This window comes from Hippocampus bargibanti, linkage group LG07 (genome assembly GCF_051943395.1).
Source record: "Hippocampus bargibanti isolate YZ-2025 linkage group LG07, ASM5194339v1, whole genome shotgun sequence".
Classification (NCBI taxonomy): domain Eukaryota; kingdom Metazoa; phylum Chordata; class Actinopteri; order Syngnathiformes; family Syngnathidae; genus Hippocampus; species Hippocampus bargibanti.
In genome coordinates, this window is record NC_142740.1 from 10,171,779 (window position 1) to 10,193,236 (window position 21,458).

General features: G+C 45.7%; 1 protein-coding gene across 2 annotated transcripts in view; it reads left to right on the forward strand.

Annotated features, from left to right (window-relative positions):
* Nucleotides 1-20,631, forward strand: part of LOC148895386 (fetuin-B) — a 32,952-nt gene extending 12,321 nt beyond the window's left edge. For both annotated transcript variants that reach the window (XM_088999999.1, XM_088999998.1), the window contains 5 exons: nt 5,056-5,143; nt 5,303-5,469; nt 5,737-5,844; nt 6,693-6,779; nt 19,902-20,631. In XM_088999999.1, coding sequence (XP_088856125.1) covers nt 5,056-5,143; nt 5,303-5,469; nt 5,737-5,844; nt 6,693-6,779; nt 19,902-20,399 — 948 coding nt within the window. In that variant the 3' untranslated portion in view covers nt 20,400-20,631. The remainder of the gene's footprint in view (nt 1-5,055; nt 5,144-5,302; nt 5,470-5,736; nt 5,845-6,692; nt 6,780-19,901) is intronic.
* The last annotated feature ends 827 nt before the right edge of the window (nt 20,632-21,458 follow it).

The following is a 21,458-nucleotide window of genomic DNA, read 5'->3' on the forward strand; positions in this document are numbered from 1 at the left end:
CAATACATGCAACATGAACTGCCCCCTCCCCTGCACCTGCTGGGTGAGATGCCTGGTCCTAGTGCCCGCCACACCAATGTTGAAACATGTCAAATACACCGCTATTGACGCGCCGTCCCCACAAATCCAGTTTGGCTTTAAATGCAGCTACTTTATCAGTCAACTTGAAGACAGTTGTCATTTTCCCCTGAAGTGACAGATTGAGTTCATTGAGCAGGTTGAATATTGGCACAAGCGAGCTTTGCGACTCATTCCTCGTCACGGAAATGCGCTGCAAGCGGTGACTTCATTTTCAAAATAAAACATGGTTCGGACTCATCTAATAAATAAAACGGAGATTATGTAAAATATTGATTCTTCGCGGCCCGGTAGCAAATGACCCACGGACCGGTACCGGTCCGCGGCCCGGGGGTTGGGGACCACTGGCCTAGATGACATCCCTCCATTCATCCATTTTCTACTCTGGGTCTCCTCACAAAGATCATGAGGCATGCCAGAGCCTATTGGGCAGTAGGCAAGAATTGGTTGGCAGCCAATCACAGTTCACACTTAGACATATCATCCATGGTCACACTGACACTGAAGGCAAATTAACAGTGTTCTATAAACCTTCCACACGTTTTATTAATGTGAGTAATAACCGGAGTATAAGCAGAAAACACAGAGAGAACACGTAAACTCCAGAGTCAATTACAGTGATACCTTGGCTTACGAACTTATTAGGTTCCAAGACAGACTGTGTAAGGCGAAAAGTGTGTATCCCAAAAAATTAATTTCCCATAGGAAACCATTAAAATGAGAATAATCAAGTCCCAGGACCCCATAAAACATAACTTGTACTTTAAAATTTTCTAAGCCTTAAAATTACACAAAATATACCTTATTTTATGTAGAATAAATGTGCTGTGGTATTATAATTAAAGAAATCTTTTCTTTTCGGCTTTACCCTTCAAGGGGTCGCCACAGCGAATCAGTAACGTCCATCTTCAGGGGTATGGTACGCATGTTTGTTTTGGCCAAGCTTTTACGTCGGATGCCCTTCCTGACACAACCCTCTGTATTTATCCGGGCTTGGGACCGGCACAAGAAGACTTATGTACCTTTGTGGCACAGAACAAGCAACTCGCTCAGTAAAAGTCTTGTGATGACTGATTAGCACATCACCCTCACAGTGCACATCTCAGAATAGATAAATAAAATGAAGATTAAACGGTACTTTATAATAAAGTTGTTTTATTTACCTTTGTGATGGTCGTTGATGGCTTGATGGAATGGAGTGGCGGGTTTCATCAGCATTAAACACGTGATGAGGAACGTAACCTTCTTTCACCATCTCGAGGAATGATCCCTTGTAGGTGCTTTCGCTGTGATAATTTTATCTAGTTCCTCATCAATTGTGTTCTGTTTAGCTGGGTTGATAGCTTTTTCAGCAAGTGTACAGATGGCTTGTGCGGGTTGTTTGTGGAGCCTGATTAATGGGATATTTTTACCTTGCAGTCTACAGTCTACCTTTGAACTATCAAAGTTGAGACTCTCTCGCTGTCGTCTGCCTGTCTCTTTTATGTTTAAACCACCTCCCCTCACTGCTGCGTTCTTGACCAATCACATGGCTTTAACCGAAGACTGGGGGCGGGGAATAGAGGACAAAAACAGTCGGCTGCCATTTTGTTGTTAGAAGAACAGGCTCGTTCACGAACGACACATCACGCATTGAGGCATCTTCGTGGACGAAAAAAGTTCGTATGCCAAGGTAAAATTTGTATCTTCTTCTTTTCCTTTCGGCTTTTCCCTTCAGGGGTCGCCACAGCGAATCATTGTCCTCCATCTTTCCCGGTTTTGTGCATCCTCTTCTCTCACACCAGCTACCTTCATGTCCTCTTTGATCACATCCATAAACCTCCTCTTTGGTCTTCCTCTCGGTCTCCTGCCTGGCAGTTCAAGGCTCAGCATCCTTCTCCCGATGTAGTCGGTCTCTCTCCTCTGGACATGTCCAAACCATCTCAGTCTGGCTTCTCTGACTTTCTCTCCAAAGCCTCTAATATGAGTTGTCCCTCTAATGTACTCATTCCTGATCCTATCCAACCTGGTCACTCCCAAAGAAAACCTCAACATCTTCAGCTCTGCTACCTCCAGCTCTGCTTCCTGTCTTTTCTTCAGTGGCACTGTCTCCAGTCCAAACATCATGGCTGGTCTCAACACTGTTTTATACACTTTTCCTTTCATCCTAGCTGAAACCCTTCCATCACACATCACACCTGACATTTTTCTCCAGACGTTCCAGCCTGCCTGGACACGCTTCTTCACCTCTTTTCCACACTCTCCATTGCTCTGGACAGTTGACCCCAAGTACTTAAAATCCTCCACCTTCTTTATCTCTTCTCCCTGTAGCATCACTCTTGCACTGGGATCCCTCTCATTCACACACATATATTCCGTCTTGCTGCGACTGCTCTTCATTTCTCTCCTTTCTAGGGCATATCTCCACTTCTCTAGTTTCTCCGCCACCTGTTCCCCGTTCTCGCTACAGATCACAATGTTATCTGCAAACATCATGGTCCAAGGAGATTCTTGTCTAACATCATCTGTCAGCCTGTCCATCACCATGGCAAACAAGAAAGGGCTCAGAGCTGACCCCTGGTGGTGTCCCACCTCCACCTTGAATTCCTCAGTCATACAGACAGCACACCTCACAACTGTCTTACAGTCATGATACATGTCTTGCACCACTCTGACATTCTTTTCTGTCACTCCAGACTTCATCATGCAATACCACAGCTCTTCTCTGGGCACCCTGTCGTACGCTTTCTCCAGATCTACAGATACAATGCAATTCCTTCTGACCTTCTCTGTACTTCTCTATCAGCATTCTTAAAGCAAACACTGCATCTGTCGTACTCTTTTTTTGGCATGAAGCCATACTGCTTCTCACAAATGTTCACTTCTGCTCTTAGTCTACCTTCAACTACTCTTTCCCAGAGTTTCATTGTATGGTTAATAAACTTTATTCATCTGTAGTTAGTACAATTCTGCACATCTCCTTTGTTCTTAAAAATGGGCACGAGTACACTTCGTCTCCATTCTTCAGGCATCTGTTCACCATCTAAGATCTTGTTGAATAACCCAGTCAGGAACACCACCGCCACCTCTCCAAGACACTTCCATACCTCGATGGGTAAACCATCAGGCCCGAGTGCCTTTCCCCCCCTTCATCCTCTTCAGCGCCTTCCTCACTTCATCCTTGCTAATGTTTGCTACGTCTTGGTCCACAACAGTCACGTCTTCTACTCTTTGTTCCTTCTCATTTTCCTCATTCATCAATTCTTCAAAGTACTCTTTCCATCTTGCCATCACACTGCTTGCTTGTATCAACACTGCACGTGTTAATACATTGCCATCTCTATCCTTAATGACCCGAACCTGCTGCAGGTCCTTACCATCTTTGTGTCTCTGTTCCGCCAGCCTGAAAAGATCAGTCTCGCCTTCCTTGCTGTCCAGCCGAGCATACAAGTCATCATAAGCCTCTTGTTTGGCCTTTGCCACCTTTACTTTAACCGTGCGCTGCATCTCCTTGTACTGCTGTCTACTCTCGTCCGTCCTGTTAGTGTCCCACTTCTTCTTTGCTAACCTCTTTCTCTGTATACACTCCTGCACCTCCCCATTCCACCACCGAGTCTCCTTATCTACCTTTCTTCCACTTGATACACCAAGTACTTTCCGACCTGTGTCTCTGATTATGTTCGCTGTAGTTTGACAGTCATCTGGAAGGACATCTTGCCCACCCAGTGCTTGTCTTACCTCCTTCCTAAATGCCATGCAACACTCTTCCTTTTTCAACTTCCACCATTTTGTCCTCACTTCAGCCTTTGGTTTCTTCCTCACTGCCAGCGTCATCCTCCATATCACCAACATATGCTGTCTGGCTACACTCTCACCAACCACTACTTTGCAGTCACTGATTTCCTTTAGATGGCGCCTTTGGCACAAATTGTAGTCTACCTATGTACTTCTGCCTCCACTCTTATAGGTCACCCAATGTTCCTGTCTCTTCTGAAAGAATGTATTCACAATAGCCATTTCCATTCTCTTAGCAAAGTCAACCACCATCTGTCTTTCAGCGTTCCTCATCTGGAGTCAAAACCTGACCATCACCTCCTCATCATCTTTGTTTCCTGTGCCAACATGTCCATTGAAGTCTCCACCAATTACAACCCTCTCACTTCTCGGGATGTTCTGTATGACTTCATCAAAGTCCAACCAAAATTTCTCCTTCCCGCCAGCTCACATCCTACTTGTGGGGCATACCCGCAAACAATATTGAACATCACGCCTTCAATTTCTAGCTTCAGACTCATCATTCTATCTGATACTCTTTTTACTTCTAAGACATTGCTAACAAACTCCTCTTTTAAGATAACCCTAACTCCATTTCTATTTCTGTCTTCACCATGATAGAACGACTTAAACCCTGACCCTAAGCTTCTAGCCTTGCTCCCGTTCCACCTGGTATCCTGGACACACAGTATGTCTAGCTTCCTTCTCTGCATCATATCAACCAGCTCTCTACCTTTAACTGTCATTGTTCCTACATTCAAAGTTCCTACTCTTAGTTCTATACTCTTACCGTTGCATTTTTCTCTTTTCCTCCGGGCACACATCCCTCCTCTCCTTCTTCGACCAACAGTAGTCCATTTTCCACTGGCACCCTGAAGGTCAACAGTACCAATGGTGGCCATTGTTAACCCGGGCCTTGACCGATCCGGTATGGGATTCAGAGGTTTGATTCGCATATTTGTTTTGGCAAAATATTTTACGTCGGATGCCCTTCCTGACACAACCCTCTGTATTTATCCGGGCTTGGGACCGGCACAATAAGACACTGGCTTGTGCCCCCTTGTGGCTACATTCCAAGGTAAAGTTTGTATGCCAAGGTAAAATGTTCATAAATTTAACGTTCGTAAACCGAAAGGTTCGTAAACCAAGGTATCACTGTATCTACATTTACACTTTAACTGTTAGAAGAGCTTGTCATTTCTTCTTCTCCTTTTATCTTTTCAGCAAATCTCTGGTAACTGCAACACAACCGTCCTCCACACATTGGAAGGTTACTCTTACCTGTACAGTTATGACTGCACGCTTGTTCCAGGTAATGTGAACCTTTCAACAGATGAGTTTTTTTCCAGTTAAGATTCAGTCAATTTCTGACATTGTGCTTGATTTTCATTTGGCAGTTAGGCTGTATGACAATACATAGAAATAAAATAGCTACACAGTGACCTAATATTGTACGACCCTTTTGTTGCAGACCCCGCGGAGAAGCTGCAACAGACATGCCCAACATGCCCCATTCTTCTCCCTGTTGACAGTCAACAAGCTGTGCTAGCTGTTCAGGTGGCGCTGGCATCCTATAAGAGACGGTCCACTGTAGGTGCAGGGCTTGGAGTGAAGCGGATCACGAGAGCTGCGGAACAAGTGTGATGTTTAAAAGCACTAAAGTTTGGGATGGATACATTTCTGTCGTGGATTTGAGTACACAGCAGTCTGCTGAAGGTTTAGCCCATATTGAAAGTGAAAATGCAACAAGAAACTAATGGGCAAAGGGCTAACAGAAAATGTGGGGTTTTGTGTATGAGCAGGAAGGAAACTAAAAACTTTTATACTTTTATTTTTTTTTCACAACTTTCTACTTCTGTTTGTCTTTTTTGGTCATCTTCTCACAATATGAATTTTGCATTTCAGACTTTGCCAGTGAAAGCCAGGTTTGTGGAATATACAGTCCAAGAGTGTGCAGAGGGAGTAACAGAAAAAGGCACCTGCCAGCGGTTGACATCCACTTCAGACACTGAGGTAAGCAATGAGTCAACTTCTACTTCTGCTCCACAAGCAAATCTTTGTAAAATACATTTGTACAAATAAACTCCAGACCATTAATAGACGTCTGGTATTCTAGACATTGAGGTAAACAACACATCTGGCCACCATGTAAGAAAATTGATGGGTTAAAAATGATCGTACCCTCTGGTTCATGGCTCTTCACGGTGTTAGAAGTTGGTAGTAAAATCAGCAGGAACCAAGGTGTTGAACAAAAAAAGATTATTTTAATCTTGTAAACGGCACAGACATTGTGAGGTCGGGTTGAAGAGGGCCAGAGAGAGAGAGATGGGGTGTGTTGGGAGAGCTTTTATAAAGACCGATAGGATGTGACGTCATGTAAAGGCGGGCAGAATGTGATGTCATTCAAAGGCAGGCATGATGTGACATGTCAGGAAGTCCAAGAAAAACAAAATAATGCAAAAGGAAATACAAAAGATCTTTAAAAATGTTCGTTTACCGAATTGCCTTAAAAAATAGTCGGTACTGTTTTTCATGGCCTCTTCAGTACAATGTAGGTTTTTTTTGTTTGCTATGAGAAATCACTGATGTGTCTGTCATGGTTGTTGTGCACCTGAGACTGACCTACCAACCTGTAAGGGTACAGGTGTGTGGGGGTGGAGGTATGTATGTGCACCTGCATACACACACCTTTTATTGTTTGTCCTCGGTGAGTTATCGTATCACCGGTGCCACGCCACCCTAAAGTGCTTTGACCCTGAAAGTATTATTTTATGAATAAATCCCAATGAATTTTGCTCTCAAACAAAGCATTTTAGTTTCTGCAACGTTTCATGAATCTTGGTCTTATATGATTCCCATAGACTGCGGGCTTTTGTACAGCATCGGTACATGGAGACCTGCATGCTCATCCGGATGTCCAAGTGTCCTGCGAGATGTTCAAAATACAGGTAAAGAAGCTGACACTTCATTGCATTCTTAAGCAAATCAGACCAATTAATTAGAATTAAGTAGATTTTAAAATTGTCTTGAAATCCAGTACAAGAACTGTCAAATGTGAGCTTGGATTCCTGTAGCTGATAAGAAGGGCACTTTGTGTGTGTGTGTGTGTGTGTGTGTGTGTGTGTGTGTGCCTCGACTGGGATCACCACCTTATCGTGGTGAGGCACTTTGCGCGTCTCCGTGACCCCGAGAGCTATGTCGGCTGGAGTCTTGTACTCCTGGCAGGGTCACCCAAGCCGAACAGGTCGGAGGGTAGAGGCCAGACAAAGAGTGATCCCAAATCCGCACCCAGGGGTAGGCGTAGGCGGAGTCCAACAGATCGGACCACCGGCAGCCCCTTGCAACCGCACTCACCTGAAGGTCGTCTCGAGTCTTCACTCTTGCCACTGGAATACAGTGAGTGCGGCCAAGTATGTGGGGGAAGGAATTGCGCGCCCCGTCCCTCACACTAAATCCACTAGTAGCGCAGGTTTCAGCTTCCACCATATAAGTCCACTGGCGATAGGATAAAGTGACGGGGGCAGGTCATGGATGTGACTGGAAGCTTCTAGCTTGAATCCTACACAGGGGCGGTACAGGATTGATGGTCGTTGCGAAGATGGGATGGAGCAACATTATCCTTCGGCAGCATCCTGTGCGTCTGAGCAGCCCTATTCAGGGTCCGCACTGCTCACCCCTTATAGGGGAAGGGTCTAGAAAAGGTGACCTAAACATTGCTTGTTCCACCACACCTGGGTGGCCCACCGCAGCCACCAAGGCATCCCCCCTCTGCGGTCGAAAACGAAATATAATCAAACCCATGACTATGAACCTGGCTTCCTGGAATGTTCGCACCCTCCTTGATGCTCGAGACGGGATGGAGAGACCTCGAAGACGAACTGCCCTCATCGCACATGAGCTAAGGAGGTACAACATCGATATTGGCGCACTCAGTGAGACTCGGTTCTCAGGCGAGGATTCACTCACAGAAGTTGGTGAAGGTTACACCTTCTTCTGGAAGGGTCTCCCAGAGAATGAGCGAAGACTCCATGGAGTTGGCTTTGCTGTGAAAAGCAGCTTACTCAGTAACATCCCCGAGTCCCCCCAAGGCATCAGTGAACGGCTTATGACCTGGCGTATTCCCCTGGTAAAAGGTCGCTTCGCAACTTTAATCAGCGCCTATGCTCCCACCTTGGATGCTGACGATAACACCAAAGATGCCTTCTACGAGTCCCTGGATGCTACCATATCCAAAATCCCTGCCTCTGATAAACTTGTTCTGATGGGTGACTTCAATGCCCGAGTAGGTACTGATGCCAGGCTCTGGAAACAAGTAATCGGAAGGCACGGGACGGGGAAAATAAACAGCAATGGCCTCCGACTCCTCACTCTGTGCTCTGAGCATCAGTTGATTGTAACTAACACCATCTTTCAGCTGAAAAAGAAATACATCACATCATGGATGCACCCCAGGTCCAAACATTGGCACTTACTGGACTACATCATCACAAGGCAACGAGACCAAAATGATGTCTGCATCACGCGGGCCATGCGTGGGGCTGAATGCTGGACTGATCATCGACTGATCAAGTCCAGGCTCAAGCTGAGAATTCGACCTCCTCATAAGAAACAGCAGCCCCAAAGGCGTCTTAACACCAGGGCCCTGGAGTCCCCAGAATGTGCAGCCAGCTACCGCCACAAGCTGGCAGAGGGACTTGCCAGCCTGGACAATGACACCAGTAACGGTGACCTTGATGTTGAAAGCAGGTGGAAAAAATTGAGGACAACAATTCATCAAGCTGCCTCTGAGACCATCGGCTTCACTCAGAAACGTCATCAAGACTGGTTCGATAACAGCTCAGCTGCCATACAGGAGCTTCTGGAAGCCAAGCGCAAAGCCCATACCACACTTCTCTCCAACCCTCATTCTCCACTTCTCTCTCACTACAAGGCCATCCGTGGTGAAACACAGAAACAGCTGAGGATGATGGAGAACAAGTGGTGGCTCAGCAAAGCCCAAGAAATCCAGAGGCATGCAGACAACAACAACACACACGCCTTCTATGATGCTGTAAAATCCCTGCACGGCCCACGAAGACAACACATTGTCCCAGTTAAATCTGCAGACGGTTCTGTACTACTGAAGGACAAACAGCTAATACTTGAGCGCTGGGCAGAGCACTTTGACTCCCTGCTCAACCAAGTAAACCCTTCAGACACATCTGTCCTTGACTCCCTCCCAGAGCTTCCAACAGTTCCCTCCCTTGATGAACCTCCTCAGTTCACAGAGGTCCTCTCTGCAATCCGGAGCCTTAAAAACAACAAAAGCCCTGGCCCTGATGGACTTCCAGCTGAGGTCTTCAAGAGCGGCGGTTATCTCCTGACACGGAAGCTTTACCACCTCATCTGCAACATCTGGCAAAACGGGACACTTCCTCAGGAATGGAAAGACAGCAACATTGTCACCATTTACAAAAGGAAGGGGGACAAGTCAGTCTGTGGCAACAGCCGTGGCATCTCCCTACTTTCTGTTGCTGGCAAGATTCTTGCAAAAGTAATGCTGTTCCGTCTTACATCGCACATTACCGAAGACATCCTCCCAGAGACACAATGCGGCTTCAGGAAGGATCGAAGCACTCTGGACATGATCTTCGCTACGCGCCAAGTTCAGGAGAAATGCAAGGAACAAAATAAGGACCTCTATATCACCTTCATTGACCTTACAAAGGCATTTAACACAGTTAACCGTGACATTCTCTGGACCATACTGCAGAAATTTGGCGTCCCCTCCAAATTTCTCAGCATCCTAAAACAGTTCCACAGCGGCATGCAAGCAACTGTACTTGTTGGTGGCCAGCAATCTTCCCCGTTCCCTGTGGAAGTCGGGGTGAAGCAGGGCTGTGTACTGGCCCCTGCTATATTCAACCTGTTCCTGATGGCAGCTACGCTCCTCTTCCATAAGTCCATCCAGGAAGGTGGCGGCGTACAAATCCAATTCCGCCTGGATGGTAACCTGTTTAACATCAGACGCCTACAGGCCAAGACCAAGACCCTGATCAGCGGCATCCACGAGCTACAGTATGCAGATGATTGTGCTCTGCTGGCCCACAGCCCAGCTGCCATGCAAAATGCCCTTGATACCATGTCCTCCGTCTACCGATCACTCGGTCTCGTGATCAATGTAACCAAAACGGAGGTCATGGCAAAAGAGAGTTCTCCAACCCCAGCGTTCACCCTCAGTGGCACACCCCTCAAGGTTGTCCAACAATTCAGCTACCTCGGCAGCATTCTAACACCCTCCTGTCTAATTGATGATGACGTCCAGGCCCGCATCCATCAAGCCTCCAAAGCTTTTGGCAGATTGCGTACTCGTGTGTTCGAAAACAACCACTTAAGAACTCCAACAAAAGTCGCAGTCTACCAAGCAGTGTGTGTGTCCACGCTGCTATATGGCGCAGAAGCCTGGACCGTCTATCGACGCCATGTGAGACGCCTTGATGCATTCCACATCAGGTGCCTCCAACGAATCCTTGGCATCACCTGGCAGGATCGTGTTCCACACACCGACATCCTTCAACGCACTGCCTCCACCAGTATCGAGGCCATACTGGCAAAGAGGCAACTTCGGTGGGTTGGACATGTCATCCGGATGCCTAGCTGCCGCTTGCCTCGACAGGTGCTTTATGGACAACTCTTGTCAGCGAAGAGGAACCCTGGTGGTCCTAAGCTGCGATACAAAGACCAGCTTAAACAGACTCTAAAGAACTGCAACATCAAGCCCAGCGATCTGGAGTCTGCTGCAGCGAACAGGCCACTGTGGCGCTCCTTATGCCACGAAGGGGTGACACAACTTGAAGACAAGCGCACCCAGAGGAGGATCGTGCGGCACGAGCAAAGACACCTTTGTGCTGCTTCAGTACCGCCTCGCCAGCCCGGTCCTGGCCTCACATGTCCTGAATGTGGCAGGATTTGTGGCTCCAGAATCGGGATTCATAGTCACCTACAGTGGCATCGCCGCCAGCGCCAATAACCACTGTCCAATACCCCACAAAGCAATGGAAGCGACGTCATCCTCGACTTCGATGGACTGCCAAGAGAAGAGAGAGTGTGTGTGTGTGTGTGTGTGTGTTTCTTTATGTGTGTGTGAGGGTTTTTTTTATGCATAGCAGTAGTCAACCTTACCCAACTAATCTGGGGTTGACGGGCAATGTATAATTAAGAATTGTTTTTGTACATGACCAGCTGTGAGCATATTTACTCCAAACGTGTCGGAAACGTACACTCTAGAAAAAGTCTAGAGTTTTTCTTCTAATTTTGGTTTGCATGATATCCTTCCATCCATTTTCCGATTTACTTCATCCACACAAATGTCACGGGAATTACTGGAGACTATCCTGGCTGCTTTTTGGGCAGTAGGAGAAGGACACTGTGATCTAGTTGCCAATCATAGGGCACACAGAGACAGCTAAAACAGAAAAGTTGATCGTAACAAAATGACCAAAGGTACAGCATAATCCGCATCTGATGGTCAGCCATGAATTCTGAAAAAGAAGATATTTTGAGAATAGTAGTTTCTCTCGTGGTGGTATCTCTGCACCATGACTCGACCATGACCATATCTAGACCTCCTCCTCCACATCACTCGGGAGTCTAGAACAGGGGTTGGGAACCTTTTTGACTAAGAGAGCCATAAAAGTAAAATGTTTAGAAATGTTTTTCAGTGAGAGCCACACACACACGCACGCGTGGCCACTTTTCAACAAAATGGCAGAATGTGTGATAGTACTCACCATTAACATGAATGGTTTTCTGTTCCTCATGATTGGTAAAAATCCAGCTAAAGGATCGGAATGAAATTCAACTTGCCGGGTCCATACGTGAAGTTACTGCTAGTTAGCCTGCACACGGCTCATTAGCTTGCACACTTGCTTTCTGCTGTCTCTCGCAGAAGTATATTCATGCTAACGTTAGCATGGGCTTGTCAAAGTCAGTTCATTCAACCTGAAGTCTATATATTATGTTACTCATTTAAAAGGGGGAATTTACCTGTTTCGACATCAACGGCCACCGAGGTCTGTATCATCCAGTCAAACTTGCTCTTTGAACACCAACAGCTACCTTCCGTCAGTATCATCCAATCAAAATTGCGCTTTCAGCCAACCTAAGTCAGTATCATCCAATCAAAATTGCGCTTTCCGCCAACTGCATCCCAAACAGGAAAATAACAGCGAAAAAGCGAGAATATGTATTTAATATTATTGGCGAGCCAGATGCAATCATCAAAAGAGCCATATATGGCTCGCTAGCCATTGGTTCCCGACACCTGCACGAGAGTGATTGGATTGGATTTGCCTTTATTAGTCTCACAGGGGAGAAATTTACAATTCACAGCACCAAAGTGATGAAAGGAATGAAAGTAGAAAAACAAAATACATGAGTTGCTGGAAAGGCAGCCACTCTCACGGCGCCGTCTTGAAGTCAAAAGAACAAAAAAAGAAGTCAAGAGAACAAAAAAAACTAAATAACAAATAATATGAAAGCACAAAGACAATATGACAAAACAAAGACACAGAAAGTCATGCTTTCTTCAGAACTTGCTGTACCCTCTTTGTGATGACATGAAGCAGTTCTAGATGAAAGAGGAGAGGATCAAAGTGTCTTTCCACCAGTGGATCAGGAACATCATGGTGGAACGTGCACGTCGACTACAAGCTAAATGTTGAAAGCAACCATGCAGCTGTAGCATCCATTGACGAAAAGAGATTGTCTCACATCTCCTGTCACATATAAATCTGCTTCAATTCCAACCCGCAACAGTTCCACATACGCATCGGCGCTCTGCGCTGTAGCTCCTTCTTGTCGCGGGCTCCTCAAGCCATGCATCCATCCAGCCGCAGACTGTCCAACAGCACCGACCTTTCCGCTGAACAAAGTGGGGCTGTGAAAATGCTGCCCATTACAGGCGCAAAAAAAGCACAATGGCCCCAGAGGTGTCCAGCGATAACAGTCGAATGACATCGACATTCCTCCCATTCAAAAACAGTACTGGCATATTCATGCTGCCGAAAAGGCGCAACCGCTCAGCACAGTCTCCTCCTTGATGAATGTCGTGGTCAAAAATGCAGAAAAACAATCCGACGCCCAACAACACAAAGGGACAAAAGAAAACACAAAACAAGACTGGACTTCCGCTTCCGGGACGAGCGAACGCTGGCGCGCTTTGGCTGCCGCTGCTCTCCCGCGAAATGTTTTTACCTTCTTTTAGCCTTTTTAACGTCTTTTTTATGGTTCACGAGCCTCTGGAAATACCAGACAATCACCTACGAACGTAGGCTATCGATCCATCTCTTGATCCCGGTCGCTTATCCGGATCACAGACGAAGCCGCGTTATCATCTCCACCCACCTGTTCCCGCTGTCGAGGGCTAACCTGGCCGCTGCCTCTCTCTCGGTGTTGCTGGCGAATATCATGTCGGTTCTCCATCTGTTGGACGGCTACAGTACTCGGCGGCGGAGCTGCTGAAGTTCCGCTCCCGATGAACGAGCGTGCCACCGGCGATTCTCCGGTTCCCGGGAATCGCTCGTCGCCCTTCCCGGAGGTATATCCACCGCAGATCACGTCGAGGCTTTCACCTCGATGGCTCCAAGGATATCACCTCCCTCTGGTCATCCGTCCGCCAGCCGCGCAGAAGGAGCAGCCGCTCGGTCGATCACCGTATGGTAGCCGGCCTGGCTAGGTCGGCTAATGCGCCTCGTAGTGGGGACGCCACCAGCGTCAACTTCAGCCTCCTCAACGTCCGCTCGCTTACGGGAAAGGGGTGTCTTATCCAAGACATTCTAAGTGACCGTAAGCTTGACTTTTTTTGTATAAATGAGACTTGGCAAATGGCGGGAGACTTCTCCGAGCTCAATGGCGCGACTCCGCCAGGCTTTGTTTACATTTCTAAGCCCCACCTCTCAAGCCGTGGAGGTGGTCTGGCGATAATTTACCGCAAGAACTGGAAAATCCTTCAAGTTTCACTCCAGGAAACCCTATCGTTTGAATGCCTTGCTTGTAAAATTTCTGAACCCTGACCCACCACCATAGCCACTGTATACCGTGCACCAAAACCACATTGTGACTTTCTAAAAGAATTCTCTGATGTCCTCACACACCTCTCCACCCTGTCACCAAATGTAATTATTCTCGGGGACTTCAACATCCACATGGACAATTCCACTCTTCCCCTCACTAAAGACTTCACCTCCTCACTCGACAGCTTTGGTCTCCATCAATTCTCGGACTTTCCCACCCACATAAAAGGCCACACCCTGGACCTCATTTGCATGTCTGGCCTTATCCCTAAGAATTGCACAGCTAATGAACTCCCCATAACAGACCATTTCCTGGTTTCTTTCACTCCGGACTGCAACTCATCTCCTGATGAACTTGTTTTCCGGTACAACGCCGACCTCACGAACACCCTCAACGCCCTGGCTCCTGTAAAGTCCCGGTCGGTCCAATTTACCCGGTCTGCACCCTGGTTCACTGCCCATCTCTGCTCCATCAAGGCAAAATCTCGCCAACTTGAAAGACTTTACAGGAAGTCTGGGCTCACTACTCACAAGGACATGTACGCAACTCACCTTACCCATTACAAGGACTCTATCACTCGTGCAAAATCGCAATATTACTCTGGACTCATTGACTCTAATCCTGGAAACTCACGGGCCCTCTTTTCCCTCTATCACAAAATCACACAACCTCCTATCTCTCTCCCCTCACACTTCAATTCCTCTGAGACATGCAACACTCTGCTTATGTTTTTTAGTGAAAAGATCAACAAAATCCATCAGCACCTCGGGTCCTCTGTCTCCCCCACCTCTCCCAGCCTTTCTACTCCTTCCCAACGACTTTCTGCCTTTGAACTCCCCCATTCCTCTATAATCTCAGACATTATCACCAAATCCAAGAACTCCTCCTGTCAACTCGACCCCCTCCCTACTATCCTTATAAAGTCCTGCTTACCCTCTCTTCTCCCATTTATTTCTACCATTATTCACTCCTCATTATCAACTGGAATTGTTCCTATCCCACTCAAAACTGCAGCTGTCACTCCAATCCTGAAAAAACCTGGCTCAGACCCAAACGATTTCAATAACTTACGTCCAATTTCCCACCTCCCATTCATCGCCAAAATTCTTGAAAAGACAGTTGTGTCTCAGCTTCACTCACACCTCACTCACAATAACCTGTACGAACAATTCCAGTCTGGTTTCCGCCCCCGCCACAGTACTGAATCGGCTCTCATAAAAATCACGAATGATCTTTTTATGGCAGCCGATGCCGGTTCACTCTCCATCCTCATCCTTCTCGACCTGACCGCAGCCTTTGACACCATTTCCCACCCTATCCTGCTCGACAGACTTTCCACCCTAGGCATCACACATACCCCACTCCGCTGGTTTCATTCCTATCTCTCTGATCGCTCACAATTCATCCAAATCAACTCGTTCACCTCACGGTCCTCTCCTGTGTCCTCTGGTGTGCCTCAAGGGTCTGTCCTGGGGCCACTTCTCTTTATTATCTACCTACTTCCTCTTGGCAATATTTTCCGTAAGTTTGGCATTCACTTTCACTGCTTCGCGGATGACACCCAACTCTACCTCTCCAGCAAACCCGACGCCTCTCTTCCACCTTCGTCCCTCTCACTTTGCCTCTCAGAAATTAAATCCTGGCTTTCCCATAACTTTCTCAAGCTTAACAGTGACAAAACCGAACTTCTCCTTGTCGGTACCAAATCCACCCTCCACAAAACTAACAATTTCTCTCTCACCATTGACAGTCCAACCGTGTCCCCCTCCCCTCAGGTCAAGAGCCTGGGTGTCATCCTCGATAGCTCACTATCTTTTCAGTCCCATATAAATAACATAACTCGGTCTGCTTATTTCAACCTCTGTAATATTAACCGTCTCCGTCCCTCGCTCACCCCTCACACCACTGCTATCCTTATCCACAGTCTCGTCACCTCCCGCATCGATTATTGCAACGCACTTCTCTTCGGTATCAACCAGAAATTTCTCCATAAACTCCAACTCGTCCAAAATTCTTCAGCCCGGATCATCACTAGAACCCCTTCCTTTCACCACATCACCCCTGTCCTCCAGCAACTCCACTGGCTACCTGTTAAACATCGTATCGAATTCAAAATACTTCTGTTTACATTCAAAGCCATCCATAACCTTGCCCCTCCCTATCTTTCTGACCTGCTTCAAATCTCTGTTCCCTCAGATCTTCATCCTCCCTTCACCTCTATGTGCCCTCTGCCCGTCTCACCACGATGGGATGCAGAGCGTTCAGCCGCTCTGCTCCCAAACTCTGGAATTCTCTTCCACCCAACATCCGCAATATTGACTCCCTCCCTATTTTCAAGGCTCACCTCAAAACCCACTTGTTTAAAATTGCTTTCAATGTATAGTTCTATCTGCTATTTTATTATGTATCATTTTACTTATGGTTTTATTGTTATGTGCTTTGTTTTATTGTTTTTGTTGTAAAGTGTCCTTGGGTGTTTTGAAAGGCGCTTGAAATAAAATGTATTATTTATTATTATTATTAAGACAAAAACAACAAAAAAAGCAAGGCTCATGAGAGCACTTGCTGACGGCTGCCTACTCGGGCGCCATCTTGGACTTAATATAAGTGAGTGATGTGAAGAAGGAAGCATGTGTACTGGTATGTCGTACAAAACAAAGCAATACAATAAAGCTCTTGAATCATTTGACCAAGTTGCACACAAGTGATAAAATGGAAAGTATTAAAGTGGGAGCAGTTTCCACAGCCCCCCCTCGAAAACCTGCGCAGTTTAGCCTATAATTACTCAATAACTGTATTTATAGAGCGCTTTAAAACCACCACCTCTATGTGATATATATGGAGCAAAAATAATGAATACAACAACACACAATATAACAATTAATAATGAAGTCATCAGAAAAGACAAAAAGAGTAAAACGAGTCACACATTGATTCAAAAGCCAAAAGAACAACATATGTTTTAAGACAAGTTTTAAAGACGGACAGCTTGCTAACGGAAACAGTTCAATCCCCCCTGAGTTTTTCTTTAGTTTTTGGTACTACGAATAATGTCTGGTCCGCACACCTGCCCACATCATAGTTGGTTTTCGCAGGGCTGAAAGTGTGTAGGGCTGGGTCACGTCTGTACGAGGGGAGGCAACAGATCTTGGCGGACGAAAAAAGAAGGGAACTGCAACCAAAATACTCGATGGAGATAGTATAGTTCAAAAAGTGTTTTTACTGAGACACGCAGAGCATAACAGTAGGTAAGACAACCGAACAGAGAGGCACGACAGCCGAGCGGGACCAACCTGCGTACTGCTGGGTGACAGGGTCATGAATACACCGGCGAAAACCGAGCAGAACCGGGTGGCTTTTATAGCCAGAAGGCACAATCAATGGGATTGGAATCAGGTGAGTGAGCCCGGAGAGCAGGGAGGGGAGGGGGCGCACCAGACACCAATCAGGATGTGACAGGGTAAGCTTGGAAATGTAAGGTGAGGCAAGATTATTAAAAAATGTGAAAATAAATGATAGCTTCTTTAAAAAAAATGAAGGAATGACAGAGTAGGAGTACGTGCTTCCTCTTATGAGTGCCAGTCACGAGGTCAGCGGCATTCTGGACCAACTGGAAGCACTTCATCATTTAATGACTGAATGACTATTTTAAAGTTCTCATGAGAACTGAGAGACTTAACTTTCGTCAGCTTGAGGAAAGAAGTTTAAGAATGGAACCGATTTAAAATCACTGTGCAGGTGAACCAAGTTTGAGACTGTTGGCTTCAGATAAAGAGCCAAGGTACCCAAGTACGCACGAAGGGATGTACAACGACCATTGGAACCAACACCATCACTTCTGTCTTGGTGTCATGAGAATCAGAAAGGCTTTAATCGTCCCACAATGGAGAAATTTGCAATCCTGTTCTTGATTTCCTCTGGACAAGATAAATAAAAGTTGCTTCAATGAGAAAGTGTTTTTGTTTTTTGTTTTTTGGGAGGGAAGGGGGGGGGGGGCGTTCTGAAAGTGATCCGAATAGCATTTAACCATGCTTCCTTAAAGGACAACCGACACCATTTTTTTGGTTTCCTAACTGAACGTTTTATAGCATCTAAAATACCCAAAACACGCAGGCTGATATTTTTAGTCAAATGAAAAACACCAATAAAAATGACGTTAGTGTCCCAAAACTACTTCAAAATGACCACGGAGATGCTGAATTTTAGAAGGTCCCGCCCCCTTGTTCGTGGCATCACGCCAGGACGTCTTGCCTTGTTCTAGAATAAAAACAATGGCTTCAGATTCAGAGAAGATGATTTCTTGTTACTCATCCAGTTATGAATATGATTCAAATAGTTCTGAAGAGGAAAGCATACATGTTTGCAATCGATTGAAGAAGTCCTTCCGTATCAATTAGAGCCGTCAGGCCTCCAATGTATCGTCCCAGAAAATGCACAAGATGGCGCCCAAGCTCTGTTGGAAATGGGCTGATTTGTCTGCTGAGAATTTGTGTCAACTAGTATCAAATAGTAGTCTTGGTGCAACACACAACGATTCACCATTGCGTTATTTATGTGTTTTCCTTCTAATTTCGCCATCAACACAGATCAACATGAAGTTTTTAGACCAAACAAAGTACCCAAAATGCATTGTGTGTCATTTTCTCGGTCAGGGGCGTTCCAGACGTGACGTCACGTCAGGCATCGTCATCAACTTGAAAACAAGACTTCCTGAATATTCAGAGCAAGTCTTAAAACATAAAATATAGCTTAATGTTGTGGAATCTTTGTAAAATACGCTCAGTAGAAGTCATTTGAAGTGATTTTACAAATTATGGACAGAACTTGTCCGGAGACGTCAGTAGTCCTTTAAGAAGTAACCCAAAAGGAGTAGATAGAGTCAAAACAGCAAATGTGTTGGAGTATTTCTTTACATAGCGTAAACTGTGTCCCACATAATTATGATTTATTCCCAACTTCATAATCCACTGCCTGAACACATTTTGTGGCAATCTAGTTTCGCATTAAGATCAAGATGTTCCTTTATTTTTATTTTTTTAACAGTCCCCCACTGTGTGCCAGGGGGCCAAGTGGTACACTAAGAGAGGCTGAATTTCTAGTGTTCTTTTGTAGTGTAGCATCTGTTTATGCACGTCTATCTATTGCGTACTTTTAAGATTTGTTCGGCTTTGTTTGTTTGTTGTATGTGATTGTTTATTATATACAGCAGTGTCTGAAATAACGCCTGCCCGGACGCCCGGGGCATGCAACTTTTATGTCGGGCGTACAACTTCCAGAACGTCTCAGAAGGCCGTGCATTTGCATATCATTTTCCAAAGTAGACGCACTGAACCTCAGCCCCAGAAGAAAGATTCAAAAGAAGCTAAGAAAATTTATGACGCTACAAAAAGTAAACGTACATTATCCCGTGACTGTAAAGTGTCCTTGAGAGTTTTGAACGGCACTTAGAAATTGCACGCACATTAAAAGCATCGTGGAAAGAGGAGTTCACGTGGCTTGTAGCAGATGATACAAGGGAGCATTTGTGGTAGGTACATCCTTAATAAAATCAATCCTTAATACTTCGGGAGAAGAATGCTGAGTCTTGAACTGCCAGGCAGGAGACCGAGAGGAAGACCGAAGAGGAGGTTTATGGATGTGGTCAAAGAGGACATGAAGGTAGCTGGTGTGAGAGAAGAGGATGCACAAAACCGGGATAGATGGAGGACATTGATTCGCTGTGGCGACCCCTGAGGGAAAAGCCGAAGGGAAAAGAAGAAGAAGAATTTGCAACAATGGTTTTTTTTTGCGATTAGTCATCTTAATGTGTTTCAAGTTGGGAAAAATGGGGCTTTTCAGAGTTGCCTGCCCTGTTGTCCGCTAACTTTTTAGTTAGTTGTCCGCTAACTTTTTGTCATGAGTTTCAGACACTGCATACAGTTACAATAAACTGTAAAACCAAGTGCCTTTTATCATCATTAACAACACATTGGTTAATAGCAATGTGATGTGAGCTGGTCTTTCTTTCTCTTCCTCAGAATGTGGATGTCATTCGCCCATTGCAGCCACAAGGTCATGACCTCCCCTTTAAGCCTGACATCTCAACAGTGCCTCCATTCGATGACCCTGGTAAAGAGAAGGAGTCTGCGATTTCTGAGCCCACAGCAATCCCTGATCCGCAACTTCCTGATCTTCAACCTGCCCCATTTGAACCCACGCCGATCAGCCCTTGTCCCAAGGACCCTCTCTTTATTCCCCCAAAATCCTTCAGTTCATCTTCGAGTGAGTCTGCAGAAGATCTTTTAGATCGGCAGCTATCAGTAAACGGTTCATCTGAGCCATCCTCTGAGGAGATCGGAGGCATTCTGGCTTTACGTCCACCCTTGGACTTTCACTATAAGAGGCACGACCGCCAGAAGCGCCAGGCCTTGGCGGAAAGTTTAGCTTCCCACAGACCGACATTCCTGTCTGATTTCCCAAATGGGCACTCGCCATTCCGTTCCTGCCCTGGTCCTGCACGATACACCACAGTCTAAAGGGTCGTTTGTTTGTGTCACGTGCGTTTGGGCCAGGTTGGTTGGCAGCATAAATACTCTCCTCTGTGACATAATTTACCTGTGCAAATAGCTTGTACCAAATAAAAGGGATGGCATTTCCATGGACAAACATACCTAGTCACAGTGGGTACTTGAAGCTACAGACATTGTAGACTTAAACTCAGTTTATAAATGTGTTCAAATAAAATTGGAAGTACTTCAGCAATTAAAATTTGGGTTTTGTTTAAACAATTGCCACCAGTGCAAATTACAATGATTATTTATAAATAACAAACAGAAATATAGTTAAAAGAGCTATAGACTTGACATAAAGGTCCGAACTTTGCATCCATTCATCCTTTATCTGAACGGTTTATCCTCACCAGGGTCTTGGACTTATTCCAGCTGTCTTTGGGCAGGATGCAAGACACAACCTGAACTGGTTGCCAGCCAATCTCAGGGTAGATATATAGACAAACAGCCATTCACATTCACAAGAACAAGGGCAATTTAGAGGGATCCATTAACCCAGGTGTCCCCAAACCCCGGGCCACGGACCGCTACCGGTCCGTGGGTCATTTGGTACCGGGCCGCGCAGAAAGAATAAATAATTTACATAATTTCCGTTTTATTTATTATCTGAGTCCATACTATGTTTTATTTTGAAAAATGAAAAGTCAACGCTTGCAACGCATTTCCGTGACGAGGAATGGGTTGCAAAGCTCGCTTATTTGTGCGACATATTCAACCTGCTCAATGAACTCAATCTGTCACTTCAGGGGAAAATGACAAATTTTCTTCAAGTTGGCTGATAAAGTAGCTGCATTTAAAGCCAAACTGGATTTGTGGGCACGGCGCGTGAATAGCAGTGTATTTGACATGTTTCAAACATTGGCGGGGATTTTGGAAAAGACTGAGCCGAGCCTTCATTGACGAACTGCCAAGGAATGGATCCTACTCCATACTTTCGGCTTTTCCCTTCAAGGGGTCGCCACAGATTTGTTATTAATATAAATAAATACATAAATAAATACATAAATAAAGTAATACAGACAGACA